The sequence below is a fragment of the Aspergillus brasiliensis genome (genome assembly GCF_001889945.1).
Source record: "Aspergillus brasiliensis CBS 101740 unplaced genomic scaffold ASPBRscaffold_7, whole genome shotgun sequence".
Classification (NCBI taxonomy): Eukaryota; Fungi; Ascomycota; class Eurotiomycetes; order Eurotiales; family Aspergillaceae; genus Aspergillus; species Aspergillus brasiliensis.
Window position 1 is genome coordinate 1,414,794 of NW_027137448.1, and position 24,736 is coordinate 1,439,529.

The 24,736-nt window shown below is 50.5% G+C and overlaps 9 protein-coding genes across 9 annotated transcripts; 4 read left to right on the top strand and 5 right to left on the bottom strand.

Moving 5' to 3' along the window:
- The first annotated feature begins 5 nt into the window (after positions 1-5).
- spp2 (spliceosome ATPase-activating subunit SPP2) lies at positions 6-1,895 on the top strand. Its single transcript, XM_067625150.1, has one exon. It carries the CDS (start codon positions 99-101, stop codon positions 1,746-1,748), a length of 1,650 nt encoding a protein of 549 aa, XP_067478567.1. The 5' UTR covers positions 6-98; the 3' UTR covers positions 1,749-1,895.
- Positions 1,896-1,946: 51 nt separating this feature from the next.
- ASPBRDRAFT_66288 (U3 snoRNA-associated protein UTP13) lies at positions 1,947-5,315 on the bottom strand. The gene is made up of 3 exons (XM_067628698.1): positions 5,026-5,315; positions 4,945-4,972; positions 1,947-4,877 (listed from the first exon to the last, which is right to left on the bottom strand). The coding sequence occupies exons 1-3, from the start codon at positions 5,197-5,199 to the stop codon at positions 2,149-2,151; spliced, it is 2,931 nt and encodes a 976-aa protein (XP_067478568.1). The 5' UTR covers positions 5,200-5,315; the 3' UTR covers positions 1,947-2,148.
- Positions 5,316-6,067: 752 nt separating this feature from the next.
- On the top strand, positions 6,068-8,445 carry ASPBRDRAFT_196832 (uncharacterized protein; the record flags this gene model as incomplete). Its single annotated transcript, XM_067621030.1, has 3 exons — positions 6,068-6,235; positions 6,306-6,541; positions 6,591-8,445. 3 exons carry the CDS (start codon positions 6,068-6,070, stop codon positions 8,443-8,445), a joined length of 2,259 nt encoding a protein of 752 aa, XP_067478569.1.
- A 356-nt stretch (positions 8,446-8,801) lies between these two features.
- ASPBRDRAFT_179603 (ubiquitin carboxyl-terminal hydrolase family protein) lies at positions 8,802-10,707 on the bottom strand (the record flags this gene model as incomplete). Its single annotated transcript, XM_067619905.1, has 2 exons — positions 8,802-9,970; positions 10,026-10,707. The coding sequence occupies 2 exons, from the start codon at positions 10,705-10,707 to the stop codon at positions 8,802-8,804; spliced, it is 1,851 nt and encodes a 616-aa protein (XP_067478570.1).
- A 376-nt stretch (positions 10,708-11,083) lies between these two features.
- pre1 (proteasome core particle subunit beta 4) lies at positions 11,084-12,053 on the bottom strand. The gene is made up of 4 exons (XM_067625152.1): positions 11,951-12,053; positions 11,736-11,893; positions 11,411-11,660; positions 11,084-11,347 (listed from the first exon to the last, which is right to left on the bottom strand). Coding segments are annotated over exons 1-4 (582 nt in total). The 5' UTR covers positions 11,953-12,053; the 3' UTR covers positions 11,084-11,175.
- A 6-nt stretch (positions 12,054-12,059) lies between these two features.
- Positions 12,060-14,551, top strand: ASPBRDRAFT_44240 (ribosomal RNA-processing protein RRP9). The gene is made up of 2 exons (XM_067625153.1): positions 12,060-12,673; positions 12,750-14,551. Exons 1-2 carry the CDS (start codon positions 12,305-12,307, stop codon positions 14,241-14,243), a joined length of 1,863 nt encoding a protein of 620 aa, XP_067478572.1. The 5' UTR covers positions 12,060-12,304; the 3' UTR covers positions 14,244-14,551.
- Positions 14,552-15,789: 1,238 nt separating this feature from the next.
- On the bottom strand, positions 15,790-17,428 carry ASPBRDRAFT_196836 (uncharacterized protein; the record flags this gene model as incomplete). The annotated part of the gene is made up of 4 exons (XM_067621031.1): positions 15,790-16,938; positions 17,006-17,098; positions 17,159-17,278; positions 17,336-17,428. 4 exons carry the CDS (start codon positions 17,426-17,428, stop codon positions 15,790-15,792), a joined length of 1,455 nt encoding a protein of 484 aa, XP_067478573.1.
- Positions 17,429-19,086: 1,658 nt separating this feature from the next.
- On the bottom strand, positions 19,087-20,329 carry ASPBRDRAFT_196837 (uncharacterized protein; the record flags this gene model as incomplete). Its single annotated transcript, XM_067621032.1, has 3 exons — positions 19,087-19,530; positions 19,583-19,928; positions 19,983-20,329. 3 exons carry the CDS (start codon positions 20,327-20,329, stop codon positions 19,087-19,089), a joined length of 1,137 nt encoding a protein of 378 aa, XP_067478574.1.
- A 2,290-nt stretch (positions 20,330-22,619) lies between these two features.
- On the top strand, positions 22,620-24,046 carry ASPBRDRAFT_44243 (coiled-coil-helix-coiled-coil-helix domain-containing protein). Its single transcript, XM_067625154.1, has 4 exons — positions 22,620-22,837; positions 23,087-23,194; positions 23,400-23,427; positions 23,572-24,046. The coding sequence occupies exons 1-4, from the start codon at positions 22,752-22,754 to the stop codon at positions 23,611-23,613; spliced, it is 264 nt and encodes an 87-aa protein (XP_067478575.1). The 5' UTR covers positions 22,620-22,751; the 3' UTR covers positions 23,614-24,046.
- The last annotated feature ends 690 nt before the right edge of the window (positions 24,047-24,736 follow it).

Genomic DNA, 24,736 nt, shown 5'->3' on the forward strand with positions numbered 1-24,736 from the left:
ATTCGTTGCGGGTGCACGTTTCGCACACATGGATTGAAGTTAAATCTCCAACTCCCAAATCAGTCCTGTCGAATAGCCCACGAACGGACCTCGTCACAATGTCGTCCTCCCAACCGCCGCAGAACGGCAAGGCGGACTCCAGTTCCTCCGCGAAGCCATTCTCTCTATCGCTAGGCGGAAACTCCACGAAAGCACCAGCAAACGGCCAGCCGAAGAAGACATCATTCAACATTCAAGGCGCGACGCGATCCACCGACTCACCCAGCCGAACACTCGCGCGCCGGCCTCATCACCTGCACGATGACGAAGAATCCGACGAAGAAGCCGCGCCCGCGCATGAAGCCGTCACTGGGTTCGACACTTTAACGGGAACTGCCATTCCTGCCAACAAGGTGGAAGAAAAGCGCGAGCTGGTTATCCCCGTCGCCGGAAATAATAATTGGAGGGACCGACCCGGCGTCAATCTCCGGAAACCTAAGGGCAAAAACCTCTTGCCAAAGGAGGTTCAGGCCATTCAGGAGGCGCAGAAACGGGGTGAAATTGCTGGGGACAATGTTGAGACGGAGCGTCCGAGTATGGCTTATGGGTTGAGTTTTGCGCAGCCGGCTTCGCAGGACTCAGCCCCGACGACGGATAATGATCGTCCGATGCAGGATGTTGCTGAATCTGCAGCTGCTCCTGCTGCTGAGGAAGAGCGCAAGCCACTTACACAGGATGAGATTGCTTTGCAGGCGCTCATTCGGGAGACGAAGGGTGAGCCGGAGCGCAGGTCGGATCTTGTTATTGAGTCGGTCAACCGAGCCAATGAGGATGATCGGGCAGGCGGACGATATGATGAGACATCTTCGTTTCGGGCAGATGTTGCGGCGCGTCCGGAGTCTGCGAGCCTGGACCAGTATAATGCGATTCCTGTTGAAGAGTTTGGCGCTGCGCTACTCCGTGGTATGGGGTGGAAGGAGGGTCAAGCTGTAGGAAGGGGAAAATACGGTGGTTCTACAAACCAGGACAATAAGCCACGGGTCCCGGAGCGTCGTCCTGGGTTCCTGGGGATCGGAGCAAAAGATGTGTCTGGAGGAAAGGGTGCAGAGGCCGAGCTCGGTGCATGGGGCAAGGCTGCCATGCGGAAGGGGTCCAGGAAGGGAGGAAAGGAGGGCGAGTCCAACCCCGAGGGTGTATATATGCCTATCATGATGCGAAACAAGCAGACGGGCGAGTTCGTGACAGAAGAGGAGCTCGCGGCGCAACGGAAGGAGGCCAAGAAACGAGGCGACGATGACGAATGGAAGCAACGACGAGATCGCAACCTGGAGAAGAGCGGCCGTGATAGGGATCGTGATCGTGACTCCCGGCGTCGCGACTACGATGACGATGACAGTGATCGCTATGACAAACGGAGGACTGGATCTTCAAGGAGAGACCGGAGTTTGTCATCCAGTGACCGGCATTCACAACGGCGCAAATACGAAGATGAGGATAGCGACAGTCGAGATGACCGCTACTACCGCGACAGAGATCGTGACCGGGATCGTGACTATCGCCGGGATCGCGATCGAAATGGGGACCGGGAACGAGAGCGTGAGAGGGACAGAGATCGGGATCGGGATCGCAGCAGACGGTATCGCGATGATGATCGCTATAGTAGCTCAAGGCACTCTTCGTCGCATACATCGAGTAGACACCGTGACCGGGATAGGGAGCGAGACAGTGATCGCGAGTCCCACCGGAGGAGGAGAGACGATGATCGATGAAGTGAGGAGACCTTGCTTGCTTTCCACCTTCTGATTTTATAGACATATCAAAAATCTGCATATACTAGTATGATCTCGATACCATTTTTGTTTGACTAGGGCACGTGGGGATATGTAAGGACAATCGATAGTGATATTAGCGTTGACGATGCAATGCTGGCAACTAGTGAAGTGCCATAAGGCATGCCCAATGTTTGTATGAACAGCTTCCATTCCAGAGCAGGTAGTATCATCTAAAGAGAAAGAACTTTTATATACTGGTTTCCTAACAAACAGAACAAGTACTCCCCCACTGAAAGCGCCAACATACACACGGTATTTGTAAACATCATGCAGATTAACTTGGGTCTATTTTGTACATAGTCTCATTCAAAATCTTTTTATCCACACTTGGATTCTCCTATACCCCCAGCATAACCACATCTTTTTCATGCTCCGGCACACTGTCTTCAGGGAGACTGCTATAAGGGTCATACGGGGTGGAAACGCCCAACCCACCGAGTCCCACGCCACCGTCCATCTCTGCCAGAACCCATTCCACGAGGTAACTCTCGTCGGAAAGTTCCTCGACACGGCGGTAATGCCGGTCGGTATACGAGGCCAGCGCTTGCAGAATATCTTTCATGCCTGCTGCAGTGCGACCCTCGCGGCGACGCTTGGCCATGCTTGAGGTAGCAAGCTCGACAAATGTTGAAGCCGGGTAGGAGCGGAACAAAGCGAACAGGATCCGCTGTGCGACTCTGGATGTCCGGGCGTTCGTGTTCCAATCACGAAGTCTAAGGAGGAGGGTACAAAGATTTTCGGGATCAAGGGTCTGGAGAACCTCATCGATCGAGGGGTTGCCGGTCAGGCTGTTGGCACGCTCGCTGGCCTCGGAGTCGGTCGCTGTTGGGTCCTCGGCAGCATCGATCGCAGAAGTGAACAGGGAGAGTAGCCGGGCTGGGTGATTGAGTTGAAGCGCAAGTGTGATGGCTTCGCGATATGCCCCGGCGCGAATGTAGTTCTGAAGCTGTTGATCTTGCTCTATACGAGCCGAGTTGGCGTTTACGGTAGCTGTGTAAGTGGCCGATGTTGTGTCCGTCCAGAAGGTAACACTTGAGTCGGCAGAACCAGAGGCAAGGCTATAAGGAGAGGTTTGGGGAAGGGTAGATGCGGACAGGACGTCATCACGGCACCCAGACGGCGTAGGGCTGGCAAGAGCCCAGACACGGTCTTCATGGTTGTCGAGAGTCGTCTCAACCTCGCCGCTGTAAGGGGACCAAATCTTCACCAAGCCATCTGCAGCCGCAGACGCAACAAGAGGTCGCACCTGCGCAACTGCATTATGTGCCATTGCTTCATCTTCATCCTCATCCTTGTTGGACAAATCCGAAGGTGGAAGCCAGATCACCTTGAGCACGCTGTTTGTGTGACCTTCGAAAGTGAGAAGGCAGCTGTAATCCGACAAACTCCAGATCTTGATAGTCTTGTCTCCCGATCCTGTGGCGATCATGCCACGGTTTGTGCTCGTCCCAGTGTCGGAGGTGAGGATAGGGGTGCCACGAGGAGCGAATCGTGCTGACCAGACTCCCCTCTTATGTCCACGTAGGACACCCACAACGGAGCCATCCTCGATGGACCAGATCTTCACAGTACGATCCTGGGATGCGGATGCGAACAACGTCGATGTCGGATTGATATCCAGTGCATTAATATCTTTTTCATGGGCTTTCCGTGTGTATACTGCTTTGGGATTGTGAGGCTTGGAAGACTTGAGAGGAGTCAGTTTACCCGTATCCCATCGTTTGATAGTGCGATCTTGAGATCCTGTGAGCAGGAAAGCAGGGGGATGGTTCAAGGGGTCGTTGTGAGCAGGGGTGTTGACTGGCGGAGGAGCCCGGGGAAAACTGATGGCACCGAGCGACTCTGCATGTCCAGTGAGGACAGCAAAGCATGTGTAAGAGGCATTCTTCGGGTCAAGCCGCCAAAGACGTGCTGTATTATCCTTTGCGCCGGTAACAAGCCAGTGACCTGACCAGTCAACGTCGATACAGATAATGATATCGTCGTGGCCTTCTAAGTGGGTGACATCGGCACCAAAGTAGTCACCCTCTCCAGTAGGGGGCCTATCCTCGGACGGCCCAACTGAAACCACCCTTATGCTTTCTGTGTTGGTAGCCAACGCAAGCATCGACCGATCGGGACCAACATATGCGAGATCGATAATATCATCGTCGTTGCCGGAGATACGTCTAATGATTGGCAACGGCTCAAGCGTAGACCCAGGTTTGTAATCGGCTAATGGCTGAAGTGAGTGCAGTCTGATGGTCTGATCAGCATGCACGGTCATTGCAAATGACATGCCTGCGGAATACTGGATCGCCACCACGGCCTCGAACTCGGCCGCAGCTTCTTGCTCGTGAGTAACCTCCCCTCCACGATTGCAGTCCCACACACGCAAACGGCCGTTCTCTCCTCCCACCAAACACAATTCGCTGTCAGCGACAAAGCAAGCGGCTTCCACACTCTCGAGAACAGGAATAACCCTGCGCGTCTTGAAAGTCCGCACATCCCACACAATGACAGTCTTGTCGCGACCTGCAGAGAGCAGCGCATTCTCTGCGGGCGAGTACGAAAGACTCCGTACAACGGAGACATGTGATTCCAGTGATGCGATAGGCTTTCTCTTGTTCAAATCCCAGACGCGGACCATACCTTCCTCGTCACCCGAAGCAAGTCGAAAAGCGCCAATCGAATCAGCTACTTCATCCATGTCCTCATCCTCATCAGAATCATGAGTCTTGCCCTTGGAACCCTTCTTCTTCTTCTTTGATGATGCTTTGTCGCTGTCCTGGAAAGGTACTTGGAAGAAACACAGCGCCGAAATAACACCACCATGGCCATGGAAAGTATGTGTGATATATCCGCCCCTGATATCCCAGACCTTGATAGAGCCGTCCGCGGCACCAGTAGCTAAAAGAGTACCCGTGGGATCGACCGCAGTTGTGACAACAGGGGCTGTGTGAGGTTTCAAGCTTCTAGCCAGTTTGGCCTCGACGGTCCGTGTGTTTTCATCGAAAGGCGTCAGAGAGTAGATGCGCATGGACATCGAGCGCGAGCAGATAATGACATGCGAAGCCGAAGGAGAAACTAGGCGTGGTCAGAACATACATCTTAGCTAATGTAGGAAAGGGAAGCGAAATAGAGAGTTGCATACTGGCCAAGCTAGTAATTATCTCGCCGTCCTAGGACATTTGGGTTAGCCACTTGCGATTCTGAATGCATGACAGAAGCTTACTCCTTCAAGGCTGGCAACTTGGTCGCCGGTCTCAAGGTCGACCACGAGAGCATCCTCGCCAATGCAAGTCGCCAAAAGACGACCACTGGCATCCAGCGCAGTGCTTCCTCCTGTGTAGATGGGACGAAGAGTTCGAGACGCCTCGAAGGTCGTCTTAACCACGGCTTTGGACATGATGGGGGAAATTTCTCAACAACCAGCAGATTAGAAATCTACCGCGCCATCATACGACAGAACAAATCTGCACCTTCAAAGAAATTGGCAGTTGCGTAATGCCGTCCGAGTCGCCGTCGCACCGAAACTTTTGGGTCTTTTTTCGAGATGTTTGCTTTGTTTGACTAGCCGGTGGAACCCCGCTAGCTCGTGATCTAGCCGCCCCAGACGCCAGAGCCGCCTAGATGACTGACACTTACCATTTGGGGCAGGACCACCATCGATCTCGCAATCCATCGTGTTGGTTTTGCTGGACTCGGATATCTTCATTATCAAGGCAGAAATGCCCCTCGCGATTACCTCTGTATGAACGTTGCTGAAATGCTCACACGATGGGGCGGCGAGCATATCTCAATCGGCTGGCTTTGGTAGGCTCATATCTCTTCTCTTGTATATGCTCAGCTGCAAGTGGGGACACATTTGATGTAGTTTGTCTTTTGCGCGAAAGTCTGCCCTTGAAGTATTTTGCGAAGAAGGCGAATGAAACCCCCTTTCAGGCGTGTCTGCAGCTTCGTCTTCATGTCAACCTGTACTCCATCTCAGAACTGGCTGTCTTGTCCCTATTGTCTCTGTTTTTCGTCTTGCGTGTTATCATCTACTGTAATAGGCGAATGAATTAACAGTCATCTAGGGCCGGTCTCCTTACGAAGCCCCTGAGCGCCCTGTGGCCTCTGCAGTGAACTCAGAAAATGTCATTCAGCGGACAGTATCAAGTCTACATGCGGACGGATACGTCCAGCATTATGACGAAAGAGGTCATCCAATCAACCCGGAATCTAAAACGTTTGGCAGGGAACTTCGTAGAGCCAAGAATGACATACTCTCAACTATGGGCATCGTTGTCAGCGAAGATGGCAACGTGGGCGGGCCCAGCGAACAGCAGAAGCTCGATATCATAGCTGCGGAAAATGACTATGGTCTGGTTATGGCCACTCTGGACCAGGTCTCCATTTTCCTTGGCTCTTGGTGGACTTCTTCCCTTCTGGGTAGGGTACAGGTGAGAGCCTCGTGCGCAGTAATGAAATATATATAGCTATGGAACAGTGAGCTAACGAGTTTCTCATCAGACTTTCAAGAGCTATACGCGGCTGCCCCTTTTAAGCATTGTGCGTCTGGAGCGCTCTGCCTACGGAATCTGGGGCTTCTATTTTGCTGGGATTCCGGCATGGGTTGTGTCCACCTGCATATCCTTTTGTCGACACCACCCCCTGGAACGTTTAATTGCTTTCCTGCAGAATTTGTTCCCAGAAGATGACGTGGGCTCGAAGCTTATGCGGGCATTGTTGAATGTCATATATTCAGCGTAAGTATCCTGTATAAGCCATTCCTCCATTTTCTAACGTCATGTATAGGGGTAGAGGAACCATGCTAGTCCTGGCGATACAGACTTATATTTACTCCCTCTTACAGTCCCTTCACATCGTTCCTGCTCACTCTATGCCCGGTATCCGCTTCTTCTTGCCCTTCGGAGAGCTAGCTTCAATGCAGCTACCAGATCTACCCACAGACCTTTCCGTTGAGTCTCTTAGCGGGTTCTTATTGGGCCTTCTAAAAACTCCGTCTCTACTCGTTTACCTATCTGTATACCTACGCCCAGTAATTGAGGTAAGGCTTTATAGGTTTATTCGGCGAAGACTGCCGAAGCCTATCTACGCGGACGAACTTTCCGTGAAAGTGGCGTACGACAATGATCTTATTGACTGGATGATGCCAGCTCTTGGGCGTCGATCAGAGGAAGAAAACCGTCGCAGCAATCTCTCCTTCACGGACGACTTGATGTACGAGTTAGGCTTCTTCCGATCTTGGGTGCTATCCTGGTTTGGCATCAAATCATTGCGAACGGCACGAGCATCAGAGCAAGCAGCAGACGCTCGTCGTAGGCGAGAGTGGTTGGAGTCCCTCCCTCAAAGCATAGAGCAGCTGCAGCATGAGCGGCAATCCAGAACCCGTCGGCCACGAAGACGGTCATCCGAGCCTCCGTTTACTGACGGGCAGATCCATCATAACCCAACACATTCTGATACCCCAAACCGACGCTCCATTAATCAGACACCAGATTTAGATGCTGGCTTCGGTGGCAACCAGGTCCTTTCCAGTGAAGAAAACCGTATGTCTCAGTCGCCAACCGAAATGAGTAGCGGCGACCTCGCGGAGATGGCTCCTCTGCGGAGAGCAGGGACGTTGCCTCTACCAGACGACAACTCGCCGACTCAAACGAACGGAGAGACACAGCGTGGTGATGCAGGTGAGAATCATCGGAACTCGCGGTCAAACACGCTTTTCTCCCGTCCATCATCACCTGCGACCTCTTCTCCAGCTTCACCCCGGGTCCGGGCTTCGCTAATCCATCAAAATTCCGATGTCATCACAATGCAGCTGGAGCTTCTGGGAAACCGCCGCCCTCAGAACCAAGAACAGGCAGCTACACGACCTCAGAATGAGACTTCTCAACTTCCATCCAATGGCGGGATGGTAGACGGGCAAACTATCTCGGAATTCCTTGATAGTCTTCTGTCCAACCAGGGCAGAAATCTGACTACAGTTGTCAGTTCAGATAACATGGACAGTGATGGGCTCTCTAATATGACCACGAGTGTATCACCTAGGCCTATGAATGACATTCCCGGTTCGGGCTTCCAGGGTAACATTCAAAGTCCGGAACCACCACGGCCACCTGCTGAAGCTCCTACATTGAATCCGGTGAATATCTTGCCTGAAAGCATAGAGGAGCCGCCACAAGGGGACACACTTCATCAATCTCCCGAAGCAGAACGATCTCATGAAAACGACTTTGATTCCGAGATCTTTCCCCGAATCTCCGATCCTAATATTCGCCAAAATATGGTACCCAGTGGGACCGCCACTGCAAATCGGGTTACAATTCTCTCCTCTCACCCTGTCGACTCGTTGGCATCGCATCTCGCGTCTATACTAACAAACGTGATGTTCATACCACTCGAGTCTCTCTACCTGCGGTCTCTTGCTGCGTCATATCTGAGGTCTACTCACGCTCCTGCCGCTCTCCGAGCTGATGTCCGAGGGTTAGGAGATTGGAGTTTGACCCCACGATCAGACATGCTTTCATACCTTGGCAAGATTGCTCTCATAACTGGAATACAAGCTGCCGTGAACGCCACCGTTTGGGGTGTCATATCTGGTGCCGCCATCAAGATCGGAAGAAAGTTCTGCGGCTGGGGGACCCTATAAGATTCTCTAATCATTTTGTCGGCTATTAAATCCTGAGAAGGCTTGTCAGTCACAATAGTTACAGTTTGGCTCTCTGCGGTCGCTATCACCTTTTTTCTTCGTTGCACATATTACCGGACATAATGGACACTCTTACTTTATTTTTCTCATATCATATTATTGGCTCCTAGTAACAAATTTCAACAATGTCAAGCAGGAGCTAAGAATGCAAGATCAAAAATAACCCGGATGAGTTATTGAGTTTATGATTGTCGTAAATTCTTAATTATACAGTAGCCCCTCCGTTTCAAGGCCTACAGTCGGGACCATTAAACAGCAATATTTAACAAGACTCCACATCCAAAGACATTCCGGTATCACTTAGCCGGATTCTTGCCCTTACGATTCGTCATGCCAGGGACCTTCCGACGTTCCCACACCATCAAGTACCCTTCCTTCGTGAACAAAGTCTCTGTTTCCGCCCGCTTTACAAACAGATCCTGAATCTCCAGCCACTCGGGTCCACGCTGCTCGCCGGCGTGTTCTTTCTGAAGCCGACTATTCTCCGCAGACATAGCTTTATCATGCAACTGAACAAGCCAGGAGACTTTCTCGCTGCCGGCTCCGGCTCCTGACGAGGCTTTCCCGCTAGCTGCATTGACTCCTTTGTCTGCTGCGGCTTCCTCGTGGGCACCTGGAGCGGCGACGGTGGGGTCGAGGATGATGTTTGCGACGAGGTCGTAGAGAATTGGTTCGCCCGGCGGCCAGATCTCTGGGTTCGGCTCGACATAGGGTGACATATCTAATGAGCGAGGGGATGGGAAGGTCACGATTGTGGGGTTCCGTTCGGAGACGAAGCGGTTCTTGCTGAAGCGCTTGATGTGGAAAAGGAGGTAGGGAGGGAGAGGGTGGAGGAGCCTGTGTCGGACTCGGTGGGCTAGTTTCTCGGAGGCGGTGATTCCGTTGTATTTGTTCAGGAGGGTTGTCAGAGGAACTTGCGGGATGATGGATTCCCGGTTGGCGGATTGGAAGAGAGGCGTGGGTGGTAGGTCTAGAGTGAGAATGAGGAAGGGTGTCGTTTGGCTGTTAATGGAGCCGGATTCGGTAAAAACTAGACGCGCGTTTTGGGTATCTGAATGGGCTGTAATGGCCTGGCTTTCGATCCTCAAGTGACCCTGAAACGCGGCTTGAATAACGCTTGTAGGCGTCTTGGATGGTTTCTTGGAGCCTCCAAGGGAGAGGTGGAGATTGTTCAAGAACCACGACATGAAGTCCACGGGATCGGACTGCTGTGTGAGGGTAAAGCGCTTGGATGAGCGAAGAGCGATCTCCTGCAGCAGTTCGTGCGGCGATACATGAGAGCGGAATGCCTTGGGGTTCCATAGTTTTCGGACTAGAGTACTGAAGCGCAGGGCTAATTGAGGTGTTCCTGGTTGAGGGAATTCATGCAGCAGGAAGTAATTGCGGATGGGGAAGACGTGAGCTAAGAGTTGGACCACCACATTCAAATAATCGTTGGCTTTAATGTTGTTCATGCCAACAAAGCCTGGAAAAGAATCAGTACCTTGTTCCCGGTAACATGAACAGTCTGGACGTCTTACCTGGCCTATAACGATTTCCTGCTAGGTCGAATGCGTCGTGTACTTCCTTGTCCAGCTTCATCACATCGTCCTTATTATAGTATGGGTCCACCACGTATTTGATATCGTCCAAACTTTGATTCTTGACTTCATATCCTTCCGGGAGAACGTAGACCTTCTTAGTAGTCATATTGACGAAAACATGGTGTCCCACCTCAAGCGCATGGAAATAAGCATGCGACTTCGGTCCTCTGCCCTGGAAGTATTTGCCGCACACCAGGCAAGCATACACGTTGATATTCGACAAGCTGACAGAGCATAGCTTTTCAAAATCAAAGTCGAGGATCTCGCGATTGATCGTATCGAGGTACAGGTCACTGTAGCCCTCCATGGGGGCGCTCTGACGTTTCGGGGCCGCGATAACCGGTTTGTCGTCATCAGCATCAACATCGGACGACTCGGGGCCTCCATCTTGCACTGCTTCTGCTAGCTCTTCACCTTCCTGATCGGCAGCTGCAAGTATATTTTGTCCGCTGCGCTCATGTTGTTCGAGCTCCTGTCCAGCCGCCCGGCGAATTGGCAAAGCTCCACGGCGCGGGTCGTCCTCCGGCAGCTCTTCGTCCTCCACACGCGCTTTCTTCGAGGCAGGAAAGCCTGCTGCGAGCTCATCCTCGAGCGACAGCTCAGCTTGTCTTTTCGACATCATGACTGGGTATAATGGCGAGATTTGTGAGGGAAGCTGCTGGGGTTGCGGGATTCAAACTGCGAAGGACGCGATGCAAACCGCGGGGTGCAAACATGCCAAACACCCGCACAGCGTCATAAGTGTGCTTGGTTACATGCAGCATCATGGAATCGCAACCGACGGCATCAAGCCGAGCGCGATAGTGCTACGATAATACGGACGAAGAGACATCTCGAGAATTCATTGCTATTGTCTCTACCTTAGCTAAATAATAGGAGAGACTTTGTCTCGGTCAAAGTCATGGAAAATACCCTGCCATGCAAACCGATCTTCTCTTGAAACCCAAGTCCGTGAAACCGAAAACATAAGACAACCATTGGTATGATACATCACATTAAGCACTCTTGACGATCCTGTTATTATCGAATGGTACTTCTTCCACACCATCCTTAGTCACGACTTTCACGAGAACCTAGAAACTGTCAGCTATCCATCCTCGCTCGCACTGCGGGGCCGATGACTCCGGTAACATACCCCCTTGTAATCGATCGGTAGTCTGCGCTTCAATTCGTCTGTGCACATTTGCAGGAGTTTCATTCCTTCTTCGAGCGAGATGTCGGGGTGGTGGTGTTTATCGAGGGTGGACAGGCAGTAGTATCTAGAGCAATTTAGCATGAGTCCGAACAGCCTGAGACCGCTGTTACCCAGCGCCCGCACTTACTGCGCATAACCGTGAGCAGCATATGGTACAGGAGCCAATGATGCCAGATAATCAATCCAGTATAGATGAGGCTTCTGCGTGATGGGATCGACACCTCCCAGTAGGAGGTTGACAGTGTAGGGATTCCGAGAGCGCAGGCTCCGCGCCAGTTCTCCCCGGACAAAGCTGGCAACTGCATTCGGACCCAGCTCGGTATCGTTCCGCATCGTGTATAGTTGAATGTTGGCTTGGATGTACTCCGCAAATTGTACTAATCGAGCTCCAGGTTAGCTATCTAGTTCCTGGCGGTTCCGTGTCTCCGAATACTGGGAAAGCTGCAACGAACCCGTGTCTCCCGCCTCTCCAGAGAAGGCCATAAGGTTGTGTGCATTCAGCTGCTTTGTCTTGTCATCTTCGGCCTTGAGGATGGTGGGGCCTCTCATGGCAGCTTTGGAGGCCGCCAAAATGACGAAGTCCTTGCCAGTGATACCGAGTAGAACCTCCCTATGAGCGAAGACGAGTGAGCATGGTGTCCATCGATTTGAAATACGGCATGCTTACATGTCTGTAGTATGTCAGGGTAAATTTGATCTAGAGGAAAGATGAAAGAGAGGGGGGTAATGGAAGAGGAGATGGGAAGATGACAGTCGGTAGCCCATCGTAGGCCGCGCGGAGCTTTGACTGCCTGGAGCTACAACTCTTGCTGCCTTACTGCCTTAGGCCGGAGCTCTGTGCTGAGTCAGAAATTAGGCGTAAAGTTGATGCGCTTTCCGCCTGCACGGTCCACCGGCAGAAAAAAGTGAGAAACCGACTATCTCCATCGCATCGGCCAATTTGCCAGAGCCTTCTTCCCCTCCAGACCCTCTTTTACCGCCCGTTTTCCACTCCCGGAGCTTCGGTCAATTACATTGGGTGATGTCGTCTTTTTTCACCCTGCCCGCTTCGCAGCGGAAGCGCAAGAGAGAAGACCGCGCCGGCGCCCCCGCGTCTAAGAAACGAGGTGTCGATGCAGACGGAGATGCGGGCGCAAAGAGTGGCAAGAAGAAGACTAGGGAGCCGTCAGTTTCGGGAAGCGACATTGATGAGGATGAGCTCAGTGGTGCATCAGGGTTATCGGAGGAGGAAAGTGGCTCGGAATCCGACGAAGGAGAGACAGCCGGAGACCGGAGATTGAAGCTTGCGGAGCGGTACTTGGAAAATGTCCGGGATGAAGTGGAGGACTTTGGCTTTGACGCGGCCGAGATCGATCGTGATCTGATTGCAGAAAGGCTGAAGGAGGATGTTGTGAGTATTGATCCTCTCATCACGCTCCTGTTCGCTTGGTCAGGCGTTTTACATGCAGAGCTGACGAGAACTGCAGGATGAGTTCAAAGGACGCATTTATCGTCAGATCGGTTCCGATTTGGCCTTCTCGACGGCCTCCCATACCTTCTTCCGGGCAGATACACAGTCAACTACGTCAATTGCAGTTCACGCGCCGTATGTTTATACTGTTTCGAAGGACAAGACGTTGATCAAATGGGAACTCGCCACACCCACCTCCGCGACTGCTACGACAAACGGAGAAGCGTCCAAACGCCCCCCACGGCCCCAGCGGAAGAAGCCCAAGCAGGTCAAGTTTGTGCGGGGCTTGCGAAAGGTTGCGGAGACCGGAGAAGAGCATGGGCATACCAAGAACATCTTGTCTGTCGCAGTGTCGCCGTCCGGAAAATTTGTAGCCACGGGAGGAGCAGACCGGAAACTCATCGTCTGGGACGCCGAGACTCTTACCCCCTTGAAGACCTTCACGCAACATCGCGACGCTGTCAGTGGTCTTGCCTTCGCTCGCCATATATCTACCATGAGTTCCGGAGAGCAGCTCTTCTCTGGCTCTTATGACCGGACCATTAAGACCTGGTCTCTGAGTACGGCCGGTCATGCCTATGTTGAAACGCTCTTCGGACATCAAGACCATGTTACGTCCGTCGCCGCCATGACCATCGATCAGTGTGTCAGTGTGGGAGCGCGCGATCGCACGGCCAGGTTGTGGAAGGTTATCGAGGAATCCCAATTGATCTTCCGTGGTGGCTCTAAGAGCGCCTCCTATCAAGAGAACAACATTGACTGCGTGGCGCCGTTACCTCCTAACCACTTTGTTACCGGATCGGACTCAGGTTCCATCTCTCTCTGGTCCGTTCACAAGAAGAAGCCGCTTCACACGATCCCTCTCGCACACGGCCTCGACCCCTTACCTCCACTGGACGAACTCTCCTCGGAAATCAATCAGGAAACCGCAGCACACAACTCTCGTCACCTTCGGCGCATGCCCCGCTGGATCACCGCTTTGACTACGCTTCCAGGCACAGACGTCGTTCTTAGCGGCAGCTGGGATGGCTTCATCCGCGCTTGGAAGATCTCGGAAGACAAAAAGACCATTGTTCCCCTAGGCCCTATCGGAACAGGATCCAGCATCCCACTCCCTCCCGATACCCCATCCGAGCAACTAAAGCAGACCCTCGCCTTCGACACACCCACGAGCCCGGATCACATGGCAGTCGATGGTGCACCGGCCCAACAGACCGAGGAGGAAGTAGAACCGCTGATCAAGGGTGTTGTCAATGACATTGCCGTTTTCGAACGTCGCGCAGAAACCGCCAAACCGGGCCAAGCGCCAGCAGAACCCAAGTCCAAGTCCAACACCAAGCCATCTGCGCCCGAGCAACATGGGCTCTGCATCGTAGCCGCTGTTGGCAAGGAACACCGGCTAGCAAGGTTCAAATGCTTTTCCAACAACTTCCACGATGGCCCCACCGCAGACGGTCGGAACGGCGCTGTCGTGTTCGAAGTACCATTTATCTCCGAAAAATCGAAATGATCGATCGTGGCATCGATCAATTAGAATCCGAATCGAGGCGCTGACTGACTAACTGATTCTGGTGGCGGCGCTGGACGGCTGTATGCAATGTAGTGAAAACATCCAATGGCGTCTGTGCATCCTATGTTTCCTTTTCGATTTACTTTATGCATGTATCATCTTTTATTCCCGGGCCGGGTGGTCTCTGCATATTGCTTTCAAAAGTTCGCATTAGACGAGATACTTTTCTGTTCTTATCTCTCTAGTCTCCGTCAGTCTCCGTGATTTAGCCGGTTTTTGTACTATGTATATATATTCTTTAACCTGACATTTTCCTTGAATGACCGTTTCACTACTAGTAGTAGTAGTAGTAGTAGTAGTAGTAGTAGTAGTAGTAGTAGTAGTAATTTAGACACTAAACATCTACTACCAACCCCCAACAGAAACCAACCTCACGCCCTCACCACGAAGAAACCCCGAAATTGAAAGTCATGCTGAAGTCCTAACCGATAGGTCCCTCAAACCACAACTTAAGCGCCGAGCGTGACAACGACCCTGCAACCTGCAGGGAACCAACTAACTATGTAAGTCTAGCGGGTTCATTAAACCCCCGGCGCTAAAGCCGGCGACTAAACTGAAGGCGGATAGGAATATCTGCCTAGTGCCTACGTAGTAGTGGACTCCGCGAGTTGGGCGGGGCATGATGCATTGTAGTTACTTGTTACTAAGTTTAGTTCCATGACTATTGCTATTTATGGCTTATGCAAGTTGTTGGATATGTAGTTCCTCTGTATTGCGATGTTGGTTGACTTAGATCAAGGGTTAATGGTGTTGGTAGCCCCGATTGTCGTGACGCGCGCACGCGAATGTGCGCGGTTAGAATTGGGATTTGGAGAGGGGTAGATACTGAGTAATGCCACGCCGGGCGTACCGAGGAAGACTGCGGCGCTAGACGGGTGTGTGTGCTGTTGGAGTTGTGGAGGATTATGTCTTGATCATTCTAACTGGTTCTGGTACTACTGCTTGGATCATGATTCACATATTCAGGGTGAAAAATTTGTTCTGTATTGTCTCAATCAATGAGATCGGGATTTCCTGCAATCTAGGATAATAGTAGGGCGGGAAAGAAGGAGTAGCAGAAGACTATGCCATAAGATGCTTGATGATACATGTGTTCTTAACGAAATTGTCAATACAAACCGAACATCGCTATAAAACGACCCCGACCCAAGGTCCCAGAACAAGTAGCAAGTAAAAACGGATCGCAAACAGGGGTATTTTTAAAAGGCCCGAGAGGGAGGGTTCAGCCTTCGCCACGGGGATGATACAAGTCCTAGAACATGTAGAATAGAACGGGACCTCGTATTTTCTCAAAGGTGGTCGCACATCAAATCGCTAGCTCGGTTGTTGGGGTGTATGTAGTAGGCCTGGTATAGAAGGGTATAATGTCTTTTGGAGTCGAGGATGGGTGACCTAGCACCGCAACACCTGGAGAAGTCGCACATAATAGATCATTAGGAAGTAATATCAATCGTCATCAGAATCATAGATGATATATCGGGGCGCTTTAGTAGGCTGAGGGTCGACGATTGCCCCTGTCTCTTGTCCGCCTAGTTGGTCGCACGGGACCTTCGTCAGAATCGTCATCCACGTTGATTGCATCCGTGACAGTAGCCCCGGCGAGCACTTGCTGATGATGTAGCCGTAGATCCCTACGCATTTCTGCTTGGGCCCTACTAATTGCTGCTTCGCGTCTGGATTCACTGTCATCCGACACCGTATTGGAAGTCCCATTCTCGCAAGATGGAGAACTCGACTGTATTCGGTAGGTTTGGATGCGATTGCGCCGAATACCACCTGCAGGCGGCAATATCGGATCCTCATCGTCATCGTCATCGTCATCGTCATGACTCTCATCGTCCAGGCTCTCCTCGTCCAGGCTCTCCTCAGACATTTCATCATAGGTTGACATGTCAGTGCCGATAGTGTGAGTGACGGATATTTCATGCCGCCCAACCACCGTGGATCGGTCAGATTCGGAATAATCATCATGCTCCAAGTCATCATTGATGAACGAATCCATGTCCGCATCCTCGTCCTCCTCATCCATGTCCTCCTCATCCATGTCGCTATCTTCCTCGAGGGCTGACGAAACTCCGGAAGGCCAGTCAGCATGGTATTGCCGGCGAAAAGACCCATGCGCGCGCACACCCGGAAGATCGCCAGGAGCTAGGCCATACCACTGGCGATAAAGTTGATCTATGTCGGCAGGTTGGATATCAAGGGGCAGATGGTCATGAGTGGGGTCCCACCCATAGTCGTCCGCATCCCCAAAACCATCTTCAATCTCATCATCGTCTTCCAAATAATCTGTCATTTCGGAATTTTCTTCTGACTCACTCCAGCCCGAACTGCCGGTCATAGACTCGTCATCTTGTCGATATCCGCATTGTGCACACCCTTCATCTTCCTCTAGCTCCCATGAACAACGTGGACAACGCACAACGTTGTCCTCGAGGTCCACGATAGGTTGCGCGACTGGAACCTTCTTGTTGAACGTACCACGGAACAGCCCCCCTTCCCGTGGGTGTGTGTTGTTCTTGTCTTTTTCCAGCCGTTCCGCTTCCTCGAGTCGATGTTTTAGGTGTTCGTCTGTGGTCTCGCCCTTATCGAAAAGCTCCGGACGACTTGCGAACATTTGAACAACAGCGCGGACCTTGAGTACTCCGGTTAGTACCTCTTGATCATCAAATCAGAAATAAGCATGATATGCGAAGGCTTACCAGGTAAGCCGGAGCGGGCTGCGCTTTCACCGGTGCTCGACAGTCCGGGCATGTCTTGTTGTGCCTCCCGCCGACAAACCACGATGTTAAACACTAGGGCAAAAGATTAGACGGCCAAAGCTTATGGTTGTCGTTGAGATGGGTGATACTGACACTATAACAAAAGGTGTGTCCGCAGGCAAGTGTGTAGGGCTCATAAAGTAGTCGGATGCAAACGCCACATTGTATAAGGGAACGGATATCGTCGACATGACCTTGTAGGGTTTGGAAGAGCTAGAAAATAACGAGATATTAGCGCACGAAAGACTCGGAGTTGAGAAGGAAGCTCACCCCCGACGCGTTGTCTCCAGTATCGACATTTGGTGTGCTGGTGCTCTCCGAACCATTGCTCAAGGCAGCTCCAGCGGGGGTAAGTTCGGACATGGTGTGAGGACGCTCTGATCAGGCGCTGACGGCAACGGCTTGTATGGTTGGAGATATTGCCCTTATATCCGGTGCGATAACTTCAGTCTCAAAGTCGGAAGGTAGACGGTTCGCGGTCGGAGAGGAAGGGTGGGATACAAATAGTATGGATGGGGACTCTCAGGTACGCGCGAGGATTGCCGACATAACTAGGTCCGGACTTTTGCTTTGACAGAAGGAACTCCCCACGAAGCGCTGGTGTTTGACGCGACGGGAGAAGGGCGCCAGAGATGTCGAGAGGAGGTGCTGTTGGCCTGAAGATACCAGACGGTATGACCGGCACGAAGTAGAGAGAAGGTTCGAAGAGAGAGAAACCGGAATAATAATCATATGGCCATTGGTCTGGCCGGCGTGAACATGATTTTCTGGTCGGGGAATCCGCGCGCAAACCGAACAAACAATGGGGCAGCGGATGAATGAGTGGAACCGTTGGAAGAAGCCGAAACTCTACCTGTCGTCGGGTCGATCGATCCCTATCTATCTCTACTCCGTATATTCCAAGTGTCCAACACATCCTTCCCAAATTCCAACAACAATTACACCAATTCAGAAGAAATAGAAGGGACGGGTCTAACCACAGCCTGATGGGGTTGCGGACAAGATCATGAACCGTGATTTGTCCCTCTCTAGAACTAGAGACTCACAGCACCCTAACGGAAAACTAAGGCCGAAGGAGTAAACCCGGCGCCGTCTCACCGTCGATACGCCAAATGTATTTCAGCAGCTCTTTAGTGCTGTCATAAGTGGACCACATCAGGGCTAATATTACTGCTGCAGTTGATTCGGAACAAATTAATCAAATATTACTTTTGTTAAACAGTGAGATGGGGCAAGCTTATAACCCAACAGTTCCGGTACTTGCAGCAGGTTGGCCACTGTCACCCGTGTGAGTATGGAGGGTACAATGTATCCCAAAACAAAATGTGATGGCTATTTTCGTTGTGGCAATAGCCAGGCTGGCGTGTCTCTATCGTACGACAGAAAGAACATGGCTGAAAACCGGGCTCGAAAAACCGCCTGTTACACTTAATCCCCTTTACTAAACTCCTATCTGCCCTATGGTTATCTTCATCTATCAGTCCTTCAACTCCATGATGTGGAAGCAATCACAGCAATGGCCAGGTGTATAAGCAGTTCTCAACGTGGAGTATGTGATTGGAGTCTTGCGTCTTCCGAACCCCTGGCGTGCACGGATTCAACATGTCAATTCCCCTTAGTCTTGCAACAAAATGCAACCCATCTGCAGGTGGTTAGTTCATTGGTACTTTAGCCGAACAGCGCATGGCTTCGGCTCATGACTCTTTACTAACCGCCCTTGTTACACTAAAGCGCTTGCTTGAACGCCTCAAGACTACCCGACTTCTGATTATATCCCCGTAGTGGGCCCCCTCTACAACAGAAGTTTCTCCTTATTATCTACTGATTATGTGCAGATTCAAATCTGCTATGATTGACAAGTGATAACATAAAGAGGTTCAACTTAAAGTCATATTGATATCAAAGTCTTTTCTTTCTTCTGGTGAGATAAGAATGAAAGTGTTGGTCTTAAGAAGCCAATTTGAAACGAAAGGAAAAATCTTTGGCGAGCTCAGAAGGCATCGGGTCTGGTTCCTGGCTCCTCACTCAACCTCAGCGAGCGCTCGCTTCCGCGAACGTTCGAGCTTCAGGTCTTCCGAGACGAGGTGGCTGTCATCAAGTACGCCCTTTATTACCTTATCATACTCCACGATCTCGTTGTTCATGTGGGTCAAAAACTCTATTTGTTCTTGGATGAAGACCTTAGCAGCACGCGTATCAAAAGTACGCCGGGCTCGCTTCTGGTCCCGCATGAGTCTGTTGGCATCACGGAGACGCTCACCAAGAATTTCAAAGCGGTATTCGGCGAATTGATGATACAACTCGCTGAGATCTGAAATAGGGCGGACGGTGGTAAGAACGGTGTCGTCCTTGGCAGACGAAGCCCGAGGCCGGAACGACGTCACCATGGTGATTCGCTCCGTCGTTCCCAAAGCACGGAGCGCTTTGTGCTCGATATAACGGCCTTGGAGAATGACTGCAGAACCCTAGGGCAACTCATAAGTCTCGAGCTTTTAGACCCGGTTGCCATGTACTTACCTTCTGCGGTCCCCTGACTTTCAAAATCTCACCATTTCCCGTTCTAAGGGCTGTTTCTCCCCCGATCATATCAGTGCAGTCGGACAGCATGGTCACACAGACAAATGGATAACTGTCTGTATGCCAGTCGACTATGGCATCGTCGTCACTGGGCTTTATGTCGATACCCTTGCCCAATGCTCCAGCCTTTTTCAGGGCTTCATGCTTCCCCTCTTCGCTCTGAACAGAGATATTTACGTGGCCCAGCTCGAAGTCCATGACCGGGACAAGCTCGACACCTGCTACCTTGGAGATGATAGCGAGCGTCTCAGGGTTCTTCCATGCATCATACACGAATGGCGCGCACCTGTTCCTATATGTCAACGGTGGCCTCAGATTAGGTGGTGGCATCAATATTTACTCAGCTGCATAACCTCTGAGCTGGCATTTAGCAATCTCACTCGAGTACTTATGCTTTGCGTATACTTCATCCGTGAGCACCTCTTTACGCATTTGCTCGACGGCTTCGGCGGAAAATAGGGGAAATGGCTCCGAGACGCCAACAGAGGAAACTCCACGACTGTTGGGGTAGCCGAGGTCCTCCATAGTGTGGACCTTCGAAGGGGGCACAAAGGCGAGATGCTTGGACGGGTCGAACACCACATTGTTTGGCTCTGGAGTTACTTTTTCGGTCTGGCAGGCCTCCTTGACGTCGATATCGACTGTCTCACGAACCGGGCTGGCCATGCTAGCTCTAACGTGGGCCATTGTTTCGTCTCTGGTAATTATGCTAGGGACAATTTGCAAGAAGGATGATAGTCTGTTACTTGAGTGGGAAAGAGAGAAGTTGATGGTGAGAATCAAATTGGAGAAGCAGCTGGACATTTATACTCAACTCCAGAGAAAAACTCTGCCCATGACAAGACCCGCATGTAAATAACTTCACTGCACGCTGAGGATTGACAAATCAGTAAGTTTATTTCGATATGTGAATCCCTCTGGAGCTTAACAGCTGACAGCAAACCCTAGCTATAAAATTACGCACGGTATGTTCCTTTGTCGGTGTAATCGTGTTAATGGATGCATGGGCATATCGGAGCGTGCTAGTGGCTCAAGCATTGAGGGGCTACTTCTTCATGGGGAATTACTGTTATGAAGTCCCCATAATCAGTAAAATCCTTGCGGCTGGTCATCAATATTAACTGGGTCCCGCTTTTCATTTAACCTGATGGCACCAGCATGAACATCTTAGGCCAAGGTTGGTTGGCAAAGACCTATGGCGATGGCTGATGGGGATAGCCCATGGATACTGTTCCTGTTTTTGGATTCAAACAGTTATTCCATGGCCCACCAAGTCACCCTTGTCGCGATGATCAGCCAATGCTTGGTTGGCTCTGCATTTGCCGGTGCTTTCAGTCACCAGCGAAATCCAGACAAGACGGGCCCCAAGGCCATGTATCAGCATCATGCTAATTGTGTCAACCAGTTCTGGAAGGTCAGACTAGGCGGCTGGCACTTCTGCGGCTAGCGCCGAAATAAGTTACTATGTCAAATCGAACCTGACGCCCACTTCAATGTTTCCTGTCTTGGATGTCGGCTGCCGAAGATTTGATTAGGGGCATCGCAAGATCAGACGGGCACAGATCGATGTCCCGCTTTGCCTGGCTCGGGGGTTTAACGTATAACATGGGAGATGCCTGATATCCACGCGGCGAAATGTGCCAGCATGCCACTAGTACTTGGGAATTATTGACTCAATTTGGGGTAAGAATCGGGATGAGTTCAGTTGTCCAGATGGGCAGGTTATCTGAAAGCTGGTGCTGCTATGAGGAAACGGAGATCACTCCCTTCTACACAGTCTATGACGGCCGTCGGGGATTCGCAATCGTTCCGCCGTCCTTGCGCTCCCGCGCATATACATATTCATTTGATATCTGTCTCCGGCCAAGGGACCTCCAGAATGAGTGACAGTGGTCCTCGTATCCCGAAACAGGGTGATAATTCAAACCGTCCTTGCTTGTGTATGACTAGCGCGATAGCATTGTAGATACCCTCTACGTGTGAACAGTAAAGGTTGGGATACTTTGTGACAACTACGCCTACTGACTAATTCGCACCTCAACAAGGGGTGTGCAAACGCAGATGAGCCGTGATAATATTATTTGTATTACTCTATCTCATACATGGACGAATAGCAGGCGTGAGACATACTATCAATGCTTGCATACATGCATGCAGGCCGGGCCTCTTCCAATGCCTTTACTATGATTATGCCAGGTGGAGTTATCTCATAGCATGGATGGGCCACCCAACAGACAAGGCATATATGCCGTGCAAATGGTTGTCCTCCTACTAACCAGCTTTATGTGGATATGCTTATCTTCCTCGAACCAGCTTCCTCTATAGCAGCCTGGGTCAACCCATGTGACGAACGGGAATAAAGTCAAAAGTCTCCTGCATCTAACATGTACCCAATCCAAAAGACGCCATCAAAGGTTCTGCTGATCAAGTCGGCACGGAGGAAAAAGAAAAGAAAGCATAACCCCGAATGCCATTGCAATGAGGGGTAACCACTGCAAATGGCATTCTAAACAGATGCAGTACCTACATTGGAAGTCAGTTAGGATTGAAATTGAGCCCCTGTAAACCTCGTAGCAACTCTAAGCTTAGCTCTCCATATTTCTGGTGAAATGTGCGGATGGCTTCTCACTTGCAGGGCGGGTTTATCCAAAAGCCTAGCAAGTGGACCTCGCCCTGAGCTCGGAGCACGCAGCACAGTCCATAGTTATCTCTACTAGAAGAACGCAGTAACCTTAGAAATAAACCCGCCGTAGGCGATCACCCATGATCCAATTGCGGGATGCCATATCAAGTCTTTAGCTTTTAGGAAGAATTCGTAGACTGTTTTCCCTCTCAGCTGTGCGACGTTCGACCATGTCAGTGCGATTCACTTTTAAAGGTTCTCGTAGATAGTTCTCGCGGATGGATCTCCATGCCAAGACTGGCGGGTCTGGATTTTCCTCCGGCCGCTTCGATTGGTACAACTACTGCCATCCTCATCCTCATCAACATCAACACCCACCCGCGATATCCCGGAGAGCCCTGTTTTCTGACTTAGACTTTCCTCCTCTCGCGGTTATCCTACATCGTTTTACTATCTGGTGCTCTCTTATTCGGCTCATCACGGACTATGGCCTCCCAATCAGATCAACAGCCATCCTCATCCGATCAAACCCACCCCAATGCCTGGGAGCGGGTGGAGCGGAAATTCACTAGGTATGTTTAGGCTTTCTCCTCTTTCTCCTCTTTCTGTGAATATCACCGTCGTTCTCCTCCTTCTGTTGTTATGATCAAGCGTAACCATGTGCTCAAATCTCCGGGCTCATGGTTTGGTTTCTCTCGTGCTGCTTTAATGATGCGATTGGTTTCCATCTAGAACGAGGGAGAGGACAAAGTGGATTTGCTTGCTCATGCTAGCTAGTTGTAGATAATATTTCATGACTGACAATCACCTGTTATCTTTAGCAAACCGGCAAGCGAATACTTTGACCCATGTCAAGATTTCGCAGATCGAAGCCTAAAGTGCATGAAGCGCAATGGCTTCGATAAGGAGATGTGCTCGGATTATTTCCAGTAAGTTCACCCAATAGCTACAGACGTCACCTCAACTTCTATCCGAATTATCTGAATTATGTGACTGGTTGTATTGCTGTCATTTGTCTTTGATGAATTACCTATGCTGCCGTCTTATACCTGTCAAGTGGCTGAATTGCTTCTTTCCGGACTTTCCTGCCTTTTGCGGATTATCCACCCCATAGACTGACCAGATATCGTTCAGGGCTTATCGAGACTGTAAGAAAGAGTGGGTGAGTATGGACCATCGAGCTTGCTTCTCTGCAGCCTTACCTCTTCCCACTGACATCAACGCTTGGAAAAATGATTACACGCCCATTTGGGGAATTCCTTGGTTTGCTTTCCGTTAGTATGGATGAACTAACGCAATGTTTCAGTTAACGCAAAAGAAGCTTGGCTCGTCTGCAGCCAAACGCTGATCGCGGGCATCTTGGATCCTCTACGCTGCACTGACTTGCATTTGCATTTGCCACCGTCATACTCTCCCTGTTAGCATGCCTGTGTTTGCTGGCCTCGCAGTCACCTTTATCTCTTTGCCCCCTTGGCAAGTTACGTGTTTCGTTCAGTGCCAAGGTATCAGCATGGATACTAATTTAATTTTGGCGGTCCCGTTTATGCACCAGCAGGCCGGCCATGTGTTCAATGACCTGAAAAGAACTCTGTTTCTACCACTGGCTGGCATAAGAAACTCGTCTTCACTATGTTCCAGCTCGTCTGTACCAGCGAAGGGGTCTCATTTGGGCATAATTTGCTCGGTGTTCTCAACACATGGCTTCAGTCGTTTGTCTAGTCTCTGTCATCTGTATATTATATGTGCCAATATTTAATGATCCCGGTCTCGATTCATCTCCATTCCCAATACCGAGATTTACCAACTTTCGATAGCGATTGGGTGAGTTAACCACTTTATAATAGGCTCGCGGTATTCGTAATGGGGAAAATAGGTATAGAGATAATAGTTGGTCGCTCATAATATGTCCCATGACTATACATAAGTGCGAGATATTTCTTCGATTTGTATAGATCCACGTCTAAAATAGTTTTCTTCTGGAAATATATGCTTGCATATAGAAACTACTTTATAAAAATTGTATAAGAGTTAATCACTTACATGAGCTTACAATTACTAGAGTAATGACTTATAACTGTGGGATAACTGTAACATAACTGTTTGTAACTAGTTGAACGGTAGATAACTTGTATAAACCATTAGCTTGCTAAAGTTGCATTACCCTCCCCACGGACCTTCTGAGGCTCTTATGAGTACTAAGTAGTAGTCACTGCCATCATACTAGATATCAGGGCAAGCTAGCAATTGGGGGGTGCTAGTAGTACCTAGGCTGTACTAGTAATGCTACGGGGTATATACTTAGTTGTTGGTTTAAATATAGTAGTACTACTGCCCGACTCTCCACTACAACCTACTAGTATAGAACACAGCATGATGCTATTGTCGTGTGCTCTTCACATCTAGTCTACCGCATCTGCAAAAAAGTACCAACCAATTCCGGATGTTTCAGGGGTCTTAGATATTAATGTATC